This window comes from Scleropages formosus, chromosome 20 (assembly GCF_900964775.1).
Source record: "Scleropages formosus chromosome 20, fSclFor1.1, whole genome shotgun sequence".
Taxonomy (NCBI): domain Eukaryota; kingdom Metazoa; phylum Chordata; class Actinopteri; order Osteoglossiformes; family Osteoglossidae; genus Scleropages; species Scleropages formosus.
The window spans coordinates 10706959-10728870 of NC_041825.1; the positions used below are offsets into that span (position 1 = coordinate 10706959).

General features: G+C 35.8%; 1 protein-coding gene across 6 annotated transcripts in view; it reads right to left on the reverse strand.

The window, feature by feature from the left end:
• LOC108927245 (RNA binding protein fox-1 homolog 1-like) overlaps positions 1-21912 on the reverse strand; it is a 244529-nt gene that overhangs the window by 110984 nt on the left and 111633 nt on the right. Inside the window, exon 1 of one of the 6 annotated variants that reach the window (XM_029246795.1) lies at positions 3118-3318. The exons of the other annotated variants lie outside the window; for them this stretch is intronic. Coding sequence (XP_029102628.1) covers positions 3118-3264 — 147 coding nt within the window. The 5' untranslated portion in view covers positions 3265-3318. Of the gene's footprint in view, positions 1-3117; positions 3319-21912 lie in introns of those variants that run through there. 6 annotated transcript variants of the gene reach the window in all.

The window sequence follows — 21912 nt, forward strand, 5'->3', positions numbered from 1 at the left end:
AATATAAATGTAGATGGTCTATATTTATTCAATATGTACAGAAGTATCCAGAATAACTAATAATACTAATACAAGCAAAAATATTTGGGAGTCTAAAGGAGAGTGACTGCTGGCACACACATAACCCACTGCACAGAGAAGAGGAATAACTTTACATAAAGAGGTGGTCTTTTTTTCACCTGGCAATTAGCCTTTCCCAGTGCTGCGGAGGAGCAACATTGTGAAGAAAACTGTGAGGTTAAACTTGCACTGATTGCCAAACTGGTCCAATCCACTTATTCCCACTATATGGTACAGGAGGGTCTGTTCTTGGTTGCAAAACTCCTTCAGCCTCACAGCGGAAACCAGTTATTAACAGATTTTGAAAACACAGTGAGACACTGTTCAAAACAGGCGCGACTTAATATGATCGTTTGGGCTACATTTAATAGAACTTTGGACGAGCACAAAAATGATCATCGGCTCTTCAGACATTCTGCAGACATTTGCTCTTCTAAGGCATTTCAGGCAAGACGTCAGCTCATGCTTTGCGGAGTTTTCATATGCAAGAAATTCAAAATTCAACTGGTTTTAAGAAGTCTTAGCTAACTATTCCAGTCTTTCCACTGCATGTCATTTAATTATATATTTGTCCAGGTAAAATCACCCCGTATAATTATTTGTGGCTCCACAGTGAAAGTAATTTTCTGAGTTAAAATCTGAAAATACAAAATACCCTTTTGACACATAAGCAAGATATATGTTTATGTACCATGTTTGTATGCGACTGATTTCTTTCTAAAGCTGCCATGAACAAAACATAAAAGAAACTGCTTCTGTATAAACCATTTATGTTGCATGTGTTACCTTTATGGTGCATTCACATGAAATCAATAATGTATATTTACATGACATATAAGGTTTCCTCTAAGTTTCTTGGGCACTGAGACTTTGACAGGTATTTGGCAGGTCTGGTTTTGATTCAACTAATTTAACAAACTGGGGGTTTAAAGAGTTTAAATAAATAAATAATGTATAAGTACTTGGGAAAATTTAATTATATAAATTAAGGTTTTTTGGCACAATCTCATGGATGTACCACCTCCTTTCCAGGTAGAAGGGTGGTCAGCAAAATAACAGAGCAAACAAGGCATATACACAAATAGAATAATATTCTAAAGGGGCTGCTCAATGAAAAATACATGTGTCGGAGGTAAATTTTGTAAAAAATTACTGCAGATTGGTGACAGGCCAGCTGTAACTTTTAACTGAATGTGAATTTCACTCCAGGCAAAGTGGTATACAGCAATCAATGGCTTGGATATTTAACTTTCTGTCTTTGAAAATACACCCTGTTTAGCACTGAGTATTTAACAATCTGTCACAGTCACACATATTTGAGATGGATTTTCCTTAATTAATTTTGCATGCTCAATAACAACAATTTTACCATTTTAACAAACTGATTTTTGCCTAAAGGAGACAATTATATGTTCTTTTCCTCTTCTTCTGATACAGTCTGCACATAGGTATCTACTGTATAATGACTCAGCGGCCAATCATAAGCTGTAAACATCTCCTGAGGGAGTTTTACAAAACAACATACTTAAAAGGCACACTCTATAAAACATTATCCGCTGCACTATTTTTGCAATAAAGACTGAAAAAAGATTTATCCATTGATATCATTGCCACTTCCATGCTTAGACTCTGCAGAAAACCCTTTTTTAAACACATTAACTTTGTCTTCCATCATACTAGTTAATGATATTTAAATTGCAGAGAAACTGAAGAGCTTGAACTGCTGTGCATGAGCAATCCATTCGTCTGCAAAATTTATGGTGCTCACATGTTTTGAAGGCACCATGCATTTTCCATTCGTGGTCGGATTATTTCTAAGTTTTGCAGCAATGGCGAGCGCAGCTCAAAGTAATTTCACAGATTTTGAAATTGTTTCGAAAAAAAACAACAGCAATATGATCAAACACACACACTATGTGATCAAATTAAAAATTGTTATGTACTCAAACCAACATTACTGTTATTGTGAACACCAATATACAGATGAAAAATGGCACTGCATGATGCAGTGATAAGAGGTAAAAAAAGCTGTTAAAAAGAATTTCAAAACATATAAGTATAATGCAATATTGAAGTAATATGAAAACATAAAAGGCAAAGAGAGGTTTTTCAATGATGTGATAGAATAACAAATTAACTGAAAAAAACAACCATTTAAGGATGCATTTATGGAAATGCTTAAAAAAAGAAACAACAAAACAATGTATTTAATGCTTTATGGAAACGTCGATTACAACTACATAAATATATAAATCAATTATAATTTATCAATGCGATAAATTCACTGAGTCGAGGAGTTTCCAATTTATTTTAGGAAATTGAAAGTCGTTCCTTTTCAATACATATAGCTGAGGATATCACCTGAATGCACCCAAGCACACAAAAAATAACTACTGCTGAGTACGTATGAGAATCTTAGTTACCCTACTTGATTATTTTCTTCATCCAACATACATTGCCTCGGGGAGTGCAATATGAGCACGGACACACAAACATAAAGAAAACCGTTATTCAGCTCTTCATAGTACAGAGCTTTTGTTCCAAGTCTGTAAATCTAACTGTAAATGAACACACTTCAGATGTTTGGATCATTGCATTGGCTTCCTTGTGAACAAATGCAGAAGCAACCAAAGATGCTGGAAAAAAAAATAAAATAAATAAAAAAAAAAACTGCAACTATAAAAATAGATCCCAACACACTGCATTGTGCAGCAAGTTTAACTACTTGTGTAAGCGCATCGTAGCCAGGAATTTTCTTCCAGGCTGCTGTAAACAGAGGGCTGTGCTGTGCATTGTATAAAGCATGGTATACGCACTCATTTAAAGGTTACCCTACGGGCACAAAGAAACTTGAAAGAGGCGCAGCTCAGCAGAAACACAATGTCCATCATCTTTGCGAAACAACAGCAGCAACCGCACGTAAAGCAATAAAAAAGCAGAATAAAACTCAGAGGAATAGAACAGATCCAAAGTTAATCCTCAAAAAAAGAGATATATTACTAGAGCGAGTGCACACTAAGTCCTCTGACAGCAGTAAAAGGGGAGAGATATGCCTACCTGCTGTAAGTACATGAAAGTCAAGGCACAGGAGAGCTGGGGACACATGCCCACGCTTGGGAGAGCGACACACGTTGCCCCCGTCAGGGGATGATGCTGCATTGTGCTCCTGTGGAGTCTGCCGAGAGCAAGTGGAAGGGCTTGCATGTACGCACGCTTGTGCGCTCTGCTCTGGCTGCCCGACTTTCACTGGATGCTCGACTCGCTTGTCTGGCTGGCAGCACTCGCACTTCAGAAGCAGGGGTGTGTGATCAGGGCTGCACGTGCGCCTCTGCGTGCGCGCGTGCGTGCGCGTGTGTGTGTGTGTGTGTGTGTGTGTGTGTGTGTGTGCTCTCCCTTCCTCTGTTAATTAATTAATTTACTTAGCTGCGCGTGTGCGAGAGACAATGACAAGAAGGTACGTGTGCATGCGAGTAAGCGTTTGTCCCATGTGAGCAGAGGCTCACTTTGCTGCCTTAACTAGGATCACCCTCCCCTCACACACACGCACATACACACTCTGACACACACATACCCTGAACCACCGCCCCCCACTCCCTAAACCGCGCTCGACTGAGGGAAAGGAGACAGACCCCGCAACCTCCCGCTGGATGGATGCAACTTGCCTGACAGTTCAAGGCTGAGGGAGAGGAGCCGACGCGTTGGCTGCTGACTAGCGGAGAGGCGGCCTCCTTGGCGGGGGCTTTGCGCTGCAGCTGCTGATGCTGCACGGCTTCTCATTTGTCAAATGGGTCCTGGGGCAGAGTCTTTTTCATTCACTGAAATTTCAGCGTGCTTCTGCAACCCCCAGGAGAAAGGCGGGCAGGGGGGAGGGGAACAAAACGGCCTGAATCACAAATAGCTGTTGAGGTTTTGGGGGAATTAATGGCATTGTCCAGTCGGAACTGAATTACCCCTTTGATAGAATTTCCCCCTTTCCCCGCATTCCACCTGACACAGGAGGGTGTCGGAACAGGGCGCCTCGAACACAAACACAAACAAAAGACCAGGCCCGCAGCTTATTCAAGTGATACGACCATCATTACATGGATTTATTTAACTTGAAACAGTGCTTTAACAGGGGCGATGCTGCGAGAAAAAAATAAAACAAAACAACACAAATCGACCAAAACTGCACCATAGGTCTACAAGGATGATTTAATTTGGTTTACTGTAACGGTCCTAGCAGCAGTATCGTCAAAATGCAGAATACGTGCAAGTGATTGTCAGAACATAAAATCTCTTTTTTTCACATTAGTTAGAAATAAGAGAGATTTTAAATTGTTGTAAGTGAAACATGTTTTCTTTACTCAGAATGCTTTAAGGAGGTACAGAAAAAATTTCCTGACAAAAATGGAGAAAAAAAATAACCCATATAAAAAAGGCCCCGTGGAGTCCCCTGACGATTGCTGGTTTAAAAAGGAGTGGTGCACACACACACCACATCAACTAAATGATTTTTTTTCCCCATTAATTTTTAATGTGTTACAAGCAAGAGTGTCTCAAAAAATATCAGTTAGGCTTTATTTTCAGACAACATTCCTGCTCCCTGGCTATATGTGTTTTAAGAATATACAGTTTAAAGATTGTCTACATTGCAGTGAACTGTGAATATAAATATAGGTGTAAATTATTTAATATGGAATAACAAAAGCATAAATTTCATTCATAAAACCTCTCATGAAGCAAAGTGGAAATTAATGGAAATCTTTCTTCGACCCGCATAGTTTTTCTACAAATACATAATCATGCATAATGTATTCAAAAGAAAAGAATGACCTGGGATGATTCCTTAAACTGAGAGAATGATTTCTTTCAGACGTTAATCTTATATTTATGTTTGCATAGCTGTAAAGGGAGGTTTGCAAACCAGCAGTGCATGAACTAAGGAGGGGGGGTGGTGGGGGGGGGGGGGGGGGGGTTTGGAACCTTGTTTTAATAATAGCATAACATCTATGCTGCCCTGTATGTCACACAATAGTACTTAAATTTAAAAAGGAAACTTAATAACAAAAAGGGCTTCTGAGTGAGCTCTTGGTCCCTTTTCTATTACTTTTGCTTATAGCCTCCAGCTACATTTTTTTTTCTTTTCCTTTTTTGACTTGATTTTGTTTTCCTTTCCTTGTTTTTCTCCTTTTCAGGATTTGTTTCTACTGAGACTGAAGAAAGATGGTTGTAGACAATATTCAACACAAAAAAAGGAATCCAAAATAAATACATTTTAAAATGTCAATTTAAATGTAAAACATCTTTCACAGTGCCAGAGAATAGTGTATTTACATTCCATTCCTACCCTATCTCTACACCAACATTTGCTATTACGGCAAATAATGCAATCATAATAGGATTCCATTATATAATTGCTCGTGATAAAAACTCCTTCTTCTGAAAATCTATATTATTAAAAAGCAGCAACATAACCAAACCAATAATGATATCATTTTCTTTGAAAGTTCCCCACAGTGTTTTTTTGTTCAGCACATAAGTGTGCTATTTGTTCATTGCTCCACATGTGGGGATGATGTATTGGAAGGGGTAATAGAGCACTCAGGGGTTGCTCTGCTCTATCTCTATGCTGCTCTGCTCACTGACACTTGAGCTAAAAGAACAATAACTCTGCCTCACAGTCAGTTTTAGCATTATGAACGTAATGACCTTGAGGATAATTACCTCTACAGCAGTATAGAGAAAACCACAAATGCTTTGGCTTAATAAGGAACCATAAAACATTGGAAAGAAGGCAGGATGTTTTATCATTAAGTTCTATATATTATGAAACGTCATACACTCCTGTCAATGCAAAGCAGCAATGGTATGAAAGAAAGGAACATTATGAAACAACATTAAGATTTATGTTTCCAACCACTCAATTCTGTTTTCGTTGGGAATACATTTAGCCTTATATGACACATATGGACATGTATGTACATATGGACATACTGTATGGCCTTACTTCATTTATTCCAAAAAAGTATTCATCCTCTCTCTCAGTAGTTAATCACTTATCTCCTATCAGCTTACAATTATTTGCCCCTTTATACAGCTGGGTAATCTTACTTGAGCAATTTAGGGCAAATATTTTGCTCAAGGGTCCTACAGCCGGAGGTGGAGATCAAACCCGTTACCTTTGGATCCAGAGGTAGCAGATGCGACCGGTACACTACCAGCTGTCCCCTATATATATATTTGAAATGTGATCTAAAGAAAGGGGTGTATATCATTTCCCACCAAACAGAGTGTGGCTAAGTTTTATACAACCGATAATTAGCAGCTACAGGCCCATCCAAATAGTTCTGGATATATTTCTTATTTTTTGTAAGAATTATGGTTATAACTTTGCATTCTCTGTGTATTTCCTTCGGCAGCAAATAAAGTAGCCACTTCAGAATTCTTCAGAATGTTTTTGCTGCTACAGAAAAAAATGCAAGTGGCTGTGTCTCTCAACTTTGGAAACATGAGTACATTAACATTAATAAGCAAGTATGGAATATATGTTATGAAATCAACACAGACATATAATACAGTAGTATTCATGTTCACTTGATCTATCTATCTATCTATCTATCTATCTATCTATCTATCTATCTATCTAATTTTCTTTGAAAAGCTAGCTGTATGAGATTAATGGAAATTTGAAAACAAACAAGGCTGGAAAGCAAAATCTTGCCAGAATTTAGTAGCAGTGATATATTTATGGCACTAGATAGCATGCAGTAGAAAAAGTACACAAATAAAAAAAAAGAGCACCATGTTTATTGCCACTGAAACCAAACACCCTGCAATCTGAGCCTAGAAGTCAATAAATAAATGGATAAGGAAACAAACAAAATCATTTAATTATTTTTCATAATAATGTTTTTCCACCATGTTATTCTGCAACTGGTGCTCATATAATGCTGATGATTGGGGCAGGGTGACAGCGTGGCCTAGTGGTTAAACATGAATTGGAGACACTTTCCAGGTAAAATCGAGGAACTCATTCTAAAATTCTTTGTCTAACATTGTAAGCCAGCTTAGACAACTTTGTCAGCTAAAATTAAGGTTCCACTTCCCCTAGTCTTCCACTAAAATAAATCATACTGCCATTCTGTGCCCCTCTTTTGTCTTTACTACATTTGCTCCAGAAATGTATTTTTAGCCATGTAAATAAACATTATGCGCTTTCATATGGGTGATGGTCATACTTTTTTGAAAAGAGTATACATGTAATCAGTTATTGTGCATTTTACACATAAATAAATGTCATCATCTATTTTATCAGACTCTTGTTTTGAAATTACTGAAGTTTAATTTTTCTTACATTCATTCACATTTATGCATTTAGCAGATGCTTTTCTCCAAAGGGAAGTACATCTCACAGAAAATACAATGTGTAGATTACATTAGCAGGAAGAGAGACTTAGATGCAGACACATGATTCAGTACAGTTAGTTACTTTCCACCATATGAACAAGTAGCTCCATAAAACCATATCTGAATATCGACAATTTCTAATCACCTTCCTAGTATTAGTTTTATTATTTCTATTGACGTACATATTATAGCATATGTCGATAGATAGATAGATAGATAGATAGATAGATAGATAGATAGATAGATAGATATTAACATTACAACAATATATTAATTTGGAAAAAGTAAGTGAATAGGTGGACTATTTAAATTATCTTCATATTAATGAAATGGAAATATATATGCTGCAAATGTTGTTTTAAAACGGGAATGACAATATTGCAGATTGACATGACTACACTTAGGATCATAATGCAAAAATGTATCCACACTCTAATTTAATCAGAAAACACAGTATGACATTTGGATGTCAAATTGTTCATCTGACTTATCCACTATTTACGGTGTCATTAAGTCAATAATTTGTCCCTCCAGTTTAAGGGCTTGCTGTGAACAAGTCCTGAACCGCAACCAATGAACACTGAACTGCAGCAATGAAAAAAAGTTTGTCCAAAGTTACTACACAAATAATGGAGATTATCTGTTTTTCCTTAGCTCGCCTTGTTAGACAATTCACTACAGTGGTACTCCATACAGTGAATCCCGTATCTCGAGGTGCATCACTTTGCCTTGGTGTGCAAAAAGTCAGTATATATGACAATAATTACAAAAACAGATGGGATTAGAGACAGAACATGGAATTGTGGAAACAGCAGCATGGATGCACCGGGGAGCTTGGGAGCGCAAAACCTTGGCCAGATTGAGCAGCAGCTGAGAAAGTCCTTCATTAGCATTTCTGCATGCTCCGGGCAGCTACACAAGCGCATTTCGTTTGTTCGCTCATCACCGCTAATGTTAGTGCTTTGCTGATAGATGATAAGATTAGGGTGAGGCGTCAGATACTCACCTCTACCAATCTGAATGGAAAGAAGCTCAAATAAAAAAGCGGACAATAAAGCAACACTTTTGTCACAAATGCATAGACCTGACAATGGCTTCAAGTCGTAAATTCATGCATTGCATGCACCGGGTGGCACGGTAGCATAGCGAGACACAGTGCCTAGATGATGTGAGAGAAGGTGGGTTTGATCCCCGCTCAGTCTGTGTGGAGTTTGCATGTTCTCTTTATGTCTATGTGGGTTTCCTGCGAGTGCTCCAGTTTCCTAGTTCCAGTTTAATAATAACAATAATTAATATGATCACTTCTTGAAAAAGATCCAATAAAGGAATATTATCCAGTGCAGGGTGTATCCCACTCCTGGACCCTCCCCCCTCGGCCTTATGCCCAGTTATTCCAGGATAGACTCCAGAGTGCTGGGTCAAGTGGTGAAGAATGGAAAATCTTGTGATGACATCATACAAGTTTTTATGAATAGCATTTAACAGTAATGTGAAAATAGAAAAAGAAAAAAACTATCATATAAAAAAATTCAAACACTGAGAGCTGTATACTTTCTTCAATACCTTCTTTGGAAATACTACAGTAGATTTATTGTTTGGATTCTCTTATGCATTACTTAAATTAAACTTACATTTATTCATTTAGTTATTCATTCATTTATTTATTTATTAATGACATATTCCTGCAGCCACTCTTTCTTAAAATCCTATCAGATTCGCAATAGTATGTACGTCGATATTGTTGCAGAGGGGACTCAGAGCGTAGGCGGTGGAAGGCAGAGGGCAGTCCTTATGTCCAGACAGCAATGCAAAGAGACATCTTGGAAAGCTGGGGCAAATCCTGCTGATGACCCCCCCCACTTTCACCAGGCGGTACCATTAGAGTGCTTTAGCTTCCATTAACTTGTCACTTTCCTTTGCATCGGAGTATGCGGTAAGGCCGATTCATTGTGACACTATCATGGCCTGTCACATGCAGTAACGGTTTGCTACAGGCCAAGAGGAATACCCTCAATGCTGACAAATCCACTAGTTATCACAGCCATTATTTAGCCATCTCGCAGAGGGACTGAAGGTGAGGTGCACAAACAAAACTTTGAGGATGAGGTGCATAAACTTATGTGTAAGGTGCAGCGTGCTGAAGTTGTAGTCTAAGGTGGCATTTGATTCGAAGTGGACCAGGCTAAAGAACGAGCCATGTCACTGTGACCCAACTGGAAAAAAATGTGTAATTGTGTGTTGTGCATTTATACATATAAATACAATCACACAAGATACAAATAAATAAGATCATGCATTAAATAGAAATATACTGTGCCTTATTTTGTTTTTCAGAATTACTGATGAGCCCAATATGTCATTCTCCAGAGGTATGCTCTCTGGCAGTTAATAATTCAAAATGACATCTTCGCTTACTTAAATGAATATATTCACTGAAAACAAAAATAGCATCTTGGGCACTGAGTCACATCCATCATTCTGAAAATATTTGCCAATTTTCAGCTAACCCAGGGAGCTTCTTATGTAATACTTACAGTGCCAAATTTCTGAAATAAAGTAACCCTAAACGGATTAAAAATATAAAATACTATTATTTTTACATTTAAAGAAAAAAATGCACCCAGATTAGTCTCAGAGTCAAAATTTATGTTTTTGTTTGTTGGATAATTAAAAGAAGTTTTAATGAAACATTGTTTATGTGACTGCAAAAGCAGAGCTTCCCTCTGGGAACTTTAGTGAGATGCTTAATCACAGGATTATGAAGTGACATATACATTCAGAAGTACTGAGCTTATAAGGTCAAAATTAAATAAGCGAGAAATTTTTGGCATTATTTTAAAGTTCATTGTTTAATATTTTATTTTATTTTATTCTCCCCCCTAAGGTAACCCAGTTAGCAATAAGCCATCAAAATATCACAGAATTTTGAGAGACACACACACACACACACACACACTGTATATTGTGTGTGTGTCTCAAAATTCTGTGACCTCTTCTTTGTAAGATTACACCAGCTTCATAAAAAAGTTTTCTTTTAAAGAGGTTTTCCTTGTACAATATGTAGGATGCCTGATCAAACATTTATTTTATTTTATTTTTTTTAATATCCTATATTTATTGCCTCAATAAGCGTAATACTTCATTTTAAAACATATTCTGAATTCATCTGATTGTAGTATCTACCCACCTCTTACATACTGTAATAATATGTTTGTGTTTATGTTGGAGAATTGTTCTTGGGAAACTAGCAAAATTCATGTTACATTAAACAATTTATTTTTAACTATTTTGCTAACACCTAAAAAGCTAAAGTGACAAAGTTATTTACCTTTTCATACTGTGTAATATTAAACTGTATGTGGGAAGCAGAGAGCATAGTGCTTAAAGCTGCTGTCTTTTGACCCAGTGGTTGTAGGTTCAAATCCCCCTCTACCTACAGTACCCTTGAGCACGGCACTTCCCCAAAATTGTGCCAGTAAAATCACACACCTGTCTAAATGGGCAAATAACAGTTGGTACGTTGAAACTGTAAGTTGCGTTGGAGAAAAGCATCAGCTAAATGAATAAATTAATGTAGCAAAGCAGGTTAAAACCTTGATGTCACAGCATACAGAGAATCTGAACTGGCAATTTACAGATGTAAAGCACTGGTCCTAACAGCTATCTCTTCTGCAAACTCATATCATAATAACTTTTTGCATGTTACTGCCCATAATTCTGCTGAAACATAGAACAAAAATGATAATGTTATTTTTTTTCCCCTAAGGTGATAAGTGATAGTTCATGCTGATTACCATTTTGTTAATTTTTCCAAAGCCTGCAAAACATTCACTTAATAGTGACGCTTTCCAAAACACTTCAGAATGTCATTCAGAACAAACAAAATTAACACTAGACATTAAAGGTGCACTCTAAAGGTGCATTATTTCATTAATTCTGTATGGAGTAGAGTATTATTTGCAAAAGTATCAAAATATCACCATAATAGTAATAGAATCATTTGAGAAACTTATGTTAATACTATTTATGGGGGAAGAATAAGGACAGCTGGTAGCGTAGTGGTTAGCACTGCTGCTTTTTGACCCAAAGGCTGTAGATTCAATCCCCACCTCCAGCTGCAGTACCCCTGAGCAAGATACTTACCCTAAAATTGCTTCAGTAAACTTACCCAGCTGTTTAGATGGGTAAATAATTGTAAATACCTTAACATTGTAAGTTGCTTCAGAGAACTGTGTCAGCTAAATGAATAAACGTGAACGTGAATTAACCTAAATTGGCAGAGTTGCATGTAACTGCAAGAAATTGTTTTTATGTCAAAGAATATGAGCACAGACAAGACCACAAGTATCAAGCCAATGCTCGATTACCAGTCAATAATACATATTAAGTCCCTGTCATTGTATCGCATAAGAAAGAGGCAAGAAGTCAAGATGTCAAGAAGTGCACAACGCAGACTTTATTTTTGCATATTTTCTCCTTTAACTAGCAAACCTTTACAATTTTAAGATATATGTGAATTGTTGTCATAAATACATGAATTCCCTTATCCGATGTATCACAGTAACCCTAACCCTAACCTTTGTTTCAACTGATTTATCCTTCAGCAAAAAGGGAACAGACATTGTCATTAATAATGTCTCTTTCTAGGTGTGGTAGCAAAACCTAAAAACTGCTCTTCCAGCATGTGATATCTGGAACAAGTGCCCAAACAAATAGTTGATTGCTGATGCGAAAAAAAAAAACTTTTCGATGTTTGTGAGATGAGAACAAAAATGTAAATCCAACATTTATAGAAGCCACGGTGAAAGGTCAGGAGAAATAAAATAATAATATGTTACATCTATTTGTTCAAGTTGAATGGAAAGCCCATTACCACTGTTTAAGTCTCCCTCTTCTGTATCGGGGGGGGGGGGGGGATAAAAAAAAAAAATAAAATAAAACACTCATTCCCTCACTCTCCAACATGAATTAGAGTTTGGTGCCATCAAACTAACACAACACTGTAAATTAATGAGAACACAACAAATCTAATTTAAAACAAGCAACGGCTCCAGAACAGAAGGGGGAATAATGAAGTGCCATTCTGTGTATGAGTGAAACTACAGCCTTGAGCTGCTCCAGGTTACAACATATAAAATAATGGGCTTAACATGGACACAGAGACTATAATAAACAGTTGTTTGAATATGTAATATACATGTAAATGGGCAGATACGTAAGAGAAAGGGGTAATAAAAGAGAAAAAAAAGGATAATAAATTGTAACCACCCCAGCTGATCAGATAGGGAGCAGCATTATGATTGATTGAGCTATTTGAAGCTGCGCTATCAGCTATGCTAAAATGTAGAGGCATCTGCATGCTATTTCCATAAAGCCTATCAAATGGTGTGTGTGAGGGATGAGATTATGATGAGCTTCAAAAAAGGTAATTTGGGTGTGAGAAGCCATGAAGCCATGTGAACTGTCAATGACCTAACAGGCGAGGACACCTAAATACTGAAGGACACTTCACAGACATTTATTTATTTATTTTCTACCTAGTAATAAACTAAAATGCTTCTTCATTTGGATTTTTGCTTTGCAAATTATTGAAAACTCTTAACTTTTGCATTTGATCCTTAAGGTAAATCTTGGATTTTCTTAAGACAGAACAAGATGGCACAATATGATATAATACAAAATAAATTTATTGTCAAATTTCTCTAAAATACATTTTGTGTCGTAGCAGCTCCATCATTTAGAGCAATGACGTTTCAGAACTGTGCAACGATGTTAGAAGAAAAAAACAAAATAAGAATGAGAATAAATGAGAAAATAAGAAAACATATTAAAAAGTAAATAAATAATGCACATTAGCTTTCCAAATGACACATGCTCTAAACACGAGACATCAAGACAACATGCGGCACACATTACGATGTCCACGTGTAAAATGTGGATGTAAATGAACACGTGAAATGTTAAGGCCTTGGGCTGGATCACCAAGATGGTTGGCAGCATATTTTCTCACATATCCGTGAAATTTCAATGACTCAATAGAAGAAAACCTCCTTTTGTCAAGGATATTAATATAAATTACAAGTAGGAAAAATACAGTTATAATAAAACAATAAGACCAAAATGCTTCACACAAGGGACAAAATCCAAAAGTTCTTGAGTTTGCTAAGAATGATTTGACACTTGTGAAAAAATATGCCCATTAATCGGAATTTTATCTTACATAAAATAGTTTATAAATCTATTAACATTTTTGTCTTTAAAGGTGTACTTAATGAGTTACCCCACACATTTTGTAGCAACCTAACACAAACAAAATGACTTGGACGGAGAAAACATGTTTGCTTAAATGCCGCTCTTGGCAGCCGGATCAGAAAGATAATACTTGGCTGTTGCTGTCTTTTACCTGTGTGAGTGACTGATGAATTTTCAATAATTAGCTACACGGGTGGGAAAAAAGTAGGAAGATCCATCTACTCTGAAGAGTAAACTGTGCTTGTGTTAAACATTTGTTACATTATTTTTACATTCTCAAACAGTTCGGCACGCATTCTGCAACAGAAGTTCATTTTTCATCTAAAAGCAAAAATGAAAGACAAATCACCAGTGCAAGATTTCTTTTTAATGGTATGCAGTTGTGTTAATATAAATATTTAAGCTGACATTAATACAATAGTAAACAGTATACCAGATTGTATGTATATGTTATGGAAAATAAAATTATATTTGCTTTCTTCCAGTGATTTATGGTTATTGCAGTGTAAGCTATAATTACTGTGACTTAGTAGGGGGATGAGTTAAAAATAATAAAAGCAGATTTAATTGAATTATAAAATGTATATATGCTTGGACTGGCAGAAGACAAGCACATTCCCTCCCCTCTCTATATTAGACATAATGCTACACATTTTCATTTTTGACATTGTGAAAAAGGCATATTTCACCACAAATGTAACTACAGTAATCATTTGCAATCAACACTGTATTTCTTAATTAACATTCATTATCACTCACCACTTGCCATGGCAGGGTCACAGTGGTTTAGACCCTACTTTGATAATATAGGGTGTAAAGCAAGGTAATTCCTGGAGGGGATGCCAGTCCATTGGAGGGTGATCAAACACAACCTCATTTCATCACAGTCACACACAAACAACAAGTTAAAGTCACCAGCTTACCTGAAACCCATGTCTTTGTGAGGAAACAGGAACACCCAGAAGAAACACACAGAAACATGGGGAGATCTTGCAAATTCCACACAGACTGCTAGATTCCACCTCATAATTCCAACCAGTTGTCTCAAGCTCTTGAGAACTTTGCAAATGAATCGTCCAAGACCTGCTTTTTTCTTTACCCATTTTTATATTCTGATGTTACTTCAGTAATTAGCTACTGTATGCATGTATGTTTTACCCAGAGGTGTATATGGCTTTGAAGAAAAGCATCTACCAAATGCATAAATATAAATATCTATGTTTCACATGTTCAGCTAATAACAAGAGCAGAGCACACTTGTTTATTCATTCATACAAATTGCATTTTTGCCTTCAGAATGAATACCTAAGGATGAAGGAATACCAGAAGACCACTGAAGTTTACTTGACTGCAAAGACTGAACTGGGGAGCTGGTATTGCATTTCTGCAAAATTATTGTTCACCTGAAATTATTATTAGACACTCTTGTTAACTAGACAGAATCCTGAATGTTTTAAGACAATCTATAAACACAGTTCAGAAAAAGTATAGTTAGTTATATGGTTAGGGTTTTCATGTCACATAAAAAGTGATATAAAGCCCAGATAGGAGTATGGTTTAGATTGCCAATGTTCTGAATGCCTACCAGTGCATTCCTGTGTTCTGCAAATGTTTTCCACACATTTTCCACACATGAATGTGTACATTTTATGTAATAAATATGAGGGAACTATGAGCAAAGGTTCTTCAACACTATAAGGCTCAGAGAAAAAGTACAAGAGACAATAGTCTGGCAATGGAAATGTGAAAGGCTCCATCATTGATAAGTTTGCAAGAATAAAATAAAAAAGTTCAATTACATTAAATGGGACATGTTTTGAACAGGGACAGTGTGCTGCCTCATCATTTAACTCTATGGGTTTGTGTCATGTGGGTGTGACTTATACTCTCAGATACCAGCTGCCATATGCACTGCAATAAAAACGGTCCATTCTCTTGTGGCGCCTGTGCTTCCCATCTGGTTTGGTAGCTGTGCTACCTCTACACAAGCTGTATTACCCTGGGACTTATTAGGTAGCAGAATCGTCTCAGGCACTTATTCCAAGATAACTGTAATCTAGTTTTATCACTTGCAGACAAAAGCATTAGATCCAGTAGGCTCCCACGCAATCCATCTCTGTAAGCTGCATTAAGGAAATTACCTGTCAAAAATATCATTGCTGAGATTTTGTGATTAGCCAAAATGTGAAAAATACCCAAGGGTAATATCAAATAGCCCAATAAATAAATAAAAAATAAAATACCTGAAAGCAAAACAATTGGGTTTTCATTGCAATCACTTGCACATGGGATTAAATATGACATTGTGCTGCTCAGAAATAAAGCAATTTAAATACAACAGACATGGGATTATCCAGCATGTCTATAAATGTCATCATTACACTATTCTGATATATATTACATTTTTTTTCTCACATATATACTACATAATAATATTATTACATACATATACTGCATAATAATATACCCTGTTACTTTAGATGTGAGCAGATTTAGGGATGTGAATAAAGAACATGAATTCAGAAACTCAAAACAGAGATGAAAAGAACACAGTAAAGAACACAGTAAAGAAAGAAAGAAAGAAAGAAAGAACAATTAAACAGAAAGGTGTATTTTAATCTTTCTAATTCTTCATTTTCAACGGTGCTGATCTAATAACTATCAAACATACCGAGTGCCCTAAAATAAAAAGCTTGCCTCTTCTCATCAGAACAATGAAAATTTAAATATATACTGCTGCTCTGTGTGAGTTCTGAATAAGAATTTAAACTGATGTACTCATAAAAAGTACGGTTTATTAGTTATTAATATAAATTAACTTAAATTATTTGTTCGCAGGAGCAATAAGACTAACTTTGTATTAGTTCAATTGAAAAGTTTTGGATTTTGAATTCTGAAATCCAGAACACGATTCATTTACGCTATGATCAATAAATACTCTTTAATAAGAAGCGTGGAATTACAGCTGTTAGGTTACTTCAGGGAAGTACTTAATGTAGCAGTTACAGGACACTCTGAAGATCATTTTTCATCATTATACCTATTCTTGAAGGTCTTTCACAAAAAAAGTAGAAAACGTATTTCAGTTAAACCCTTAAACATAAAACATATGAAAACGTTATCAAAGCAACTTGAAGTACCAGTAACTAAAACTGACTTCAGAGTCTAGTAACCATTAGCGTTAATTCAGATTTTCATTAAAGACGTATTTGCTTGATTGATGAAGTGTGGCACTATTGTAAAAGTGAATAGGCAATACATTTTAACTCTGAAGTTATTCATGTCTAATGTTTATTGAATCTGTAAAGATCCAGATTCTTGAGATTAACTCTCAAGTGAATGCCTTATAAATATAAATGCTTTTTTGTTCCTCTCTAACCTCTGCCTACACAGAGGGCAACGTTGTGGATGCACCACTTGTAAAGCTGAAGATTAGATCAAATTTAGCTTCTTTGATACCTAAACAGATTGTTAAATGAAAACAGACTTTTTGATATATTACATTAAAAAAGAATATCCATAATATTGTCCTTACTTCATTGTGACATATTCACATTCCCTACTTCTCTACAAACATCTGATGTCTTTTAAAAACCCTGCTTCTTTAAAACAGAATATACAGTATGTGCAGAATAATGTATTAAGTCTTACCAGTTATTTGTGCTGTGGCATATATATATATTTATATATATTTTTTTTTTAATTAAGAGAGCAACTACTAAATGCAATCTTTGAAATATTATTCAGTTAGAACCATCTGGTATTATATACAAAGCACATTGTACATCTGTCCATTTTCAGTAACTGCTTATCCAATACACTGTATTCCAGAAGAACAGGGCATGTGGCTATATACACATCGGACAGTACGCCAGTCCATTGAAGGGCAATCAAAGTCACATACTAACTTGCATGCGCACACGTACACACACACACACACACACACACACACACACACACACACACACACATACAAATTCTGAGCAGCCCATAGTTCCCAGTTCATGTGAAACCTACCTAAACTTGAGGACAACAAATGCAAACTCCACACAGGCAGAACCAGGTTTGAACACACTGTAAAACCCGCAGCCCAGGAGCTGCAAGGCACCAGCACTACCTGCTGTGCCACTGTTACACCCCCCAGTAATAAATACTGAAAAATAAATTTAGATGTATGAGAATAATAAAACTGTACAGAAAATCTAGTTTCTGTATAATTTCCACAAGCTGTGATTGACCAGTAACTGATTCTTAGCAGGTACTGAGTTAAGAAACAGAACTAATTTTGTATTACAACTTTAGAAAGGGCTTAGATAAAACGAAAAGGAAATATATTCTGACAAGTTTAACTCAGCATCCAGTGCATTTCTGCATTACTTTATTGCGCTTGTTTTCGGATAAACGAATAGAGTATTCCTGATGTCCTTCATTAAATAACTAATATTGGGTGATATTTTAAAGGAAATGTTCACCAAAGAAATTAATTCCAACCTGTAGTGAGTAGAAAATTTGTCATTTGCAAATGAGAGCAAACTCTGATTGATTGCTTAGACCATACTTCTATTCTCAGCCCTTAATTCCCTAACACCTGTTAACTCAATTACAGTATATATTTTCTCAGATTTTACTATGTGGCCTGCCGTAAGTCCATTTCATCTGCCAAAACATGCAGTTGCTGAGCTGTACATATTTTAAACTTTAACAGATGTATTAACATGGTCTCACACTGGGAAGCACTGGTGCCTCACAGCACCTAGACTGTACATGTGGGTGTGTGTTTCAACCTGTGTAGAGTTTGCATGCTGTCCCCTTCTTTGTGTTTATGACTTCCACCTGCCCCCATTCACTCTCTCAGTCCAGAGACGTGTATTTCGAGGAATGGCTGACTGTAAACTGCTCAAACTGTGTAAATATGTGATACATTGCTCTGGTATACAGGATGGGTGAATGAATGTAGGGAGTTCAGTGTAATGTATCTAGATTCTGTAAGTGATCATACACAAAATTAATACACTAAATTCCACATAATAATCATTATATGCTACTTTGCAGATAAATGAATGAATTTATGTAAAAGTTATGAAATACATTTTTCACAACTAGGTAAGCAGTTTCTCTACAAGAAAATATTTTTCTAAGCACGACAGATGTCCAAAATGTGTGTGTCTATGTGTAAGATTAACCTGTAAAGGCGGCATTAAAAGTTGTTATGATGGACAAGGAATTCCTTGTCATTTGGATGGCGGAAAAGACAAAACTGTGTCGTAGGGTATAATTCTTGCATAATCGAAAGATGCTTGACAAGTTCAGGACACTATTTTATGAATTTGCTCTCATTATGAAGCATTTACATCTGATGCTGTCATTGACTCGATTTCTTTACATTCCCGTTTACATGTGCATAACGGGAAGCTCATTACAGAGCAGCACATATTATAATTGGATGGCACTTTCCTTTGTGCTCAAAAAAGGAAACAGACATAGCAAATGTAAAAATGAGAACCTATCCATGCTTGTAATGTTAAGTATTAGCTGACTACAATGTATGCATTTTATTTTTTTGCACCTAAATGCTTCAGAATTAAAACACATGTTACTAAATATTTGACACAAGAGTTAAATAGGTGTCGTATGGGTAAACTGAGTAACCCTGCATGAAATGTTTCAATTCACCTTACTATATCATGGAAGTATACTACAGTTTATAAAACTGGTTTACTGGTTTTACTGTGTTCTATATTCTTTGGGGAACCTTTGAAACAATTATTCCAATTCAAATTATTTCAGTTATGAAATATTTGATGGTTCCAATCATTAACCGTTAATTTAATCTTCGAAGTTGGTACAATACTTATTGTAAAACCTATTACCCATTAAATAATAAAAGGGTGATACAAGGGTAATGTGGTGATCAGCGCAGTTTTTTTTTTCTTTTAACGACGTTTCAGAGGCATAAGAATACAATATAATATTCTATCATTCATTTTAACAAATTCTGCATTACAGCCTTCTTTAAGCATTGACCTTCTTGTCCCAGGGTTGACTATTACTTGACTTTTGCCATTTTTGCCAACTGCAGCTACTATTGTCCTTAGCCAAAATATTTGGTTTTGCATTTCTTTTGACACACGGATGACTGTTGGTACTTGGACTGCTGTTGGTCTTGTCAAAGTGACTTGGGAAAAATAACCGTTTGCAACCTTAAAAATGGCTACACAGTTCTTTAACCACATTGCTATCCAGAGAAATGTGCTTGGATCTTTTTACATACAAAACATGATTTTATTCATATCTGTGATATCAAATCTGATTTAAAAGGTTGTATGCCTGGTTAGCTATTGCCACCTTAACAGTTTTATGTTTAGATCGGCAAGCTAATTTCTGTAAGTCAGTTCATTTATGCTACTTATTGCAGATAGAACAATAAACAGCAAAACCAGTTGCTCCTCATGATGACTTTTCTTTATTTTAATTACTTGTGTAGCAATTAATTACTTTAATTGCTAATTTTTTGTCTCACTTAGGAGTACAGAGAATGTCTATCATTTAAACTGTCAAAATGTAATAGCGTTGATAGCAGAGATATTTTAGAGTAAGTGATATTAACATATAGCAGAAAATTAAATCAATTCATTAAATTTAAACAAGAAAGGCTCACAGTATAGTCAAGTTAAAACAACATTGGAAAAGAAAAGAGAAATCATGTGGTTAACCTCTAGCAGAGTGCAGAAAACATTTGTGGACATGTGTAGATACAGACAAGTAATCTTATGACAATAAAGCACATTTTGCACAAGGCAACATTAGTATTTAACTACGTAAAAAAACCAATACAAAGTTTTGTTATAGCTAAGTCTGAGATAAATAGGTTAAAACTGAAGAAGAAACCCGAAGGTATATCCTTTTCACCAACTGCTGTTTGTTACCAATTACAGTAAAACTCAGCAAAACAAATTCCCAAGAGACATACGAGTACAATTGAAGTTTTATAAGGGATTCCATGATTTGCACCAATTTAATAAGAATATATATTCTTTTGAAAACCCATTTGCTGTCAGTGTTGAATCAGCACAAGAATTCTTCCAAATGGAACACATTGATTTTCTGTGCCTTTGAAGGGCCTTGGAAGGACAAGCACAATGAGAGTAATCTGATGGCATTTTACAACTTACTTCCAATGGGCAGTTTTTCAGGTCTGTAAAATATGGAACAAAGCGTCATTACTATATTGGGCAGAACTTACGTTTATTAACATTTTTTATTGTCAATGATTGCCAAATCAATATAAATGCTGCCACGCACATTGTTGTTTTTGAAACCTACAGTAGTGTAGTCCAGATTTTCAATGGCCCTTTAGTGGAAAATGGACTTCATTTCATTTAAAATAGCAGCAGTGGACAGTTTTGAATTCTCAGTGCTAAGTAATAATAATGAAGAAACAGCGTCAAATATTGTGTTCTTTGAAACCAATAATAAAATGATCTACTGTAAATAGATCTACTGTAAACAGCATGCTTTTTAAATAAAATAAGAAGCCATACTATTCGGTTGCTTTGGAACAAGCAAAACAATTCTCACAATAGCTACAATGCAATAATTGATTCATATTAAAGACCAAAACAACAAAAATCTATTGTTCACATGTCAATAAAACAGCAACAAATATTGACGTTTTTGCCCTCAAGAGCTATAGGTCATATGTTTAACAACAATTTCCCCTGAGGGATATAAGGATATCCTTCTTCAGCAAACACAAAACTGAAGCTCTGAAGAAATAAACATACAAAGAAATATTTCTACATGAATGACTCTGTGCCTCCTTTATAAATGATCATTTTCACTAGTATTTCAAAGCCCTGTGAGAAGTGGCAAACATGGCATTCCAGATTCACAATGGTAGATCTATCTATCTATCTAGAATTTATTGATAAATATGAAAAAAAAGTGTATTAAAACTCTAAAGAAGAATATTACTAAGCAAAATTTTAATCTTGTAAAAAGTAATATAATCCAGCCTTAAACCAGTTTAATAAAGTAACCAATGTACTCTTGGAAAAATAACCCCCTGCACCTTTAAGGACATAACTGGGGCAACTGAGCCCACAGTGCAATTACATGTAGCTAATTGAAAAATGTTAATCTTGTCATATTAAGGGGCAGACAGGGTTAAATTGGTAAAACTGCAATTCATTGAGGGTCTTATCTCTCGTT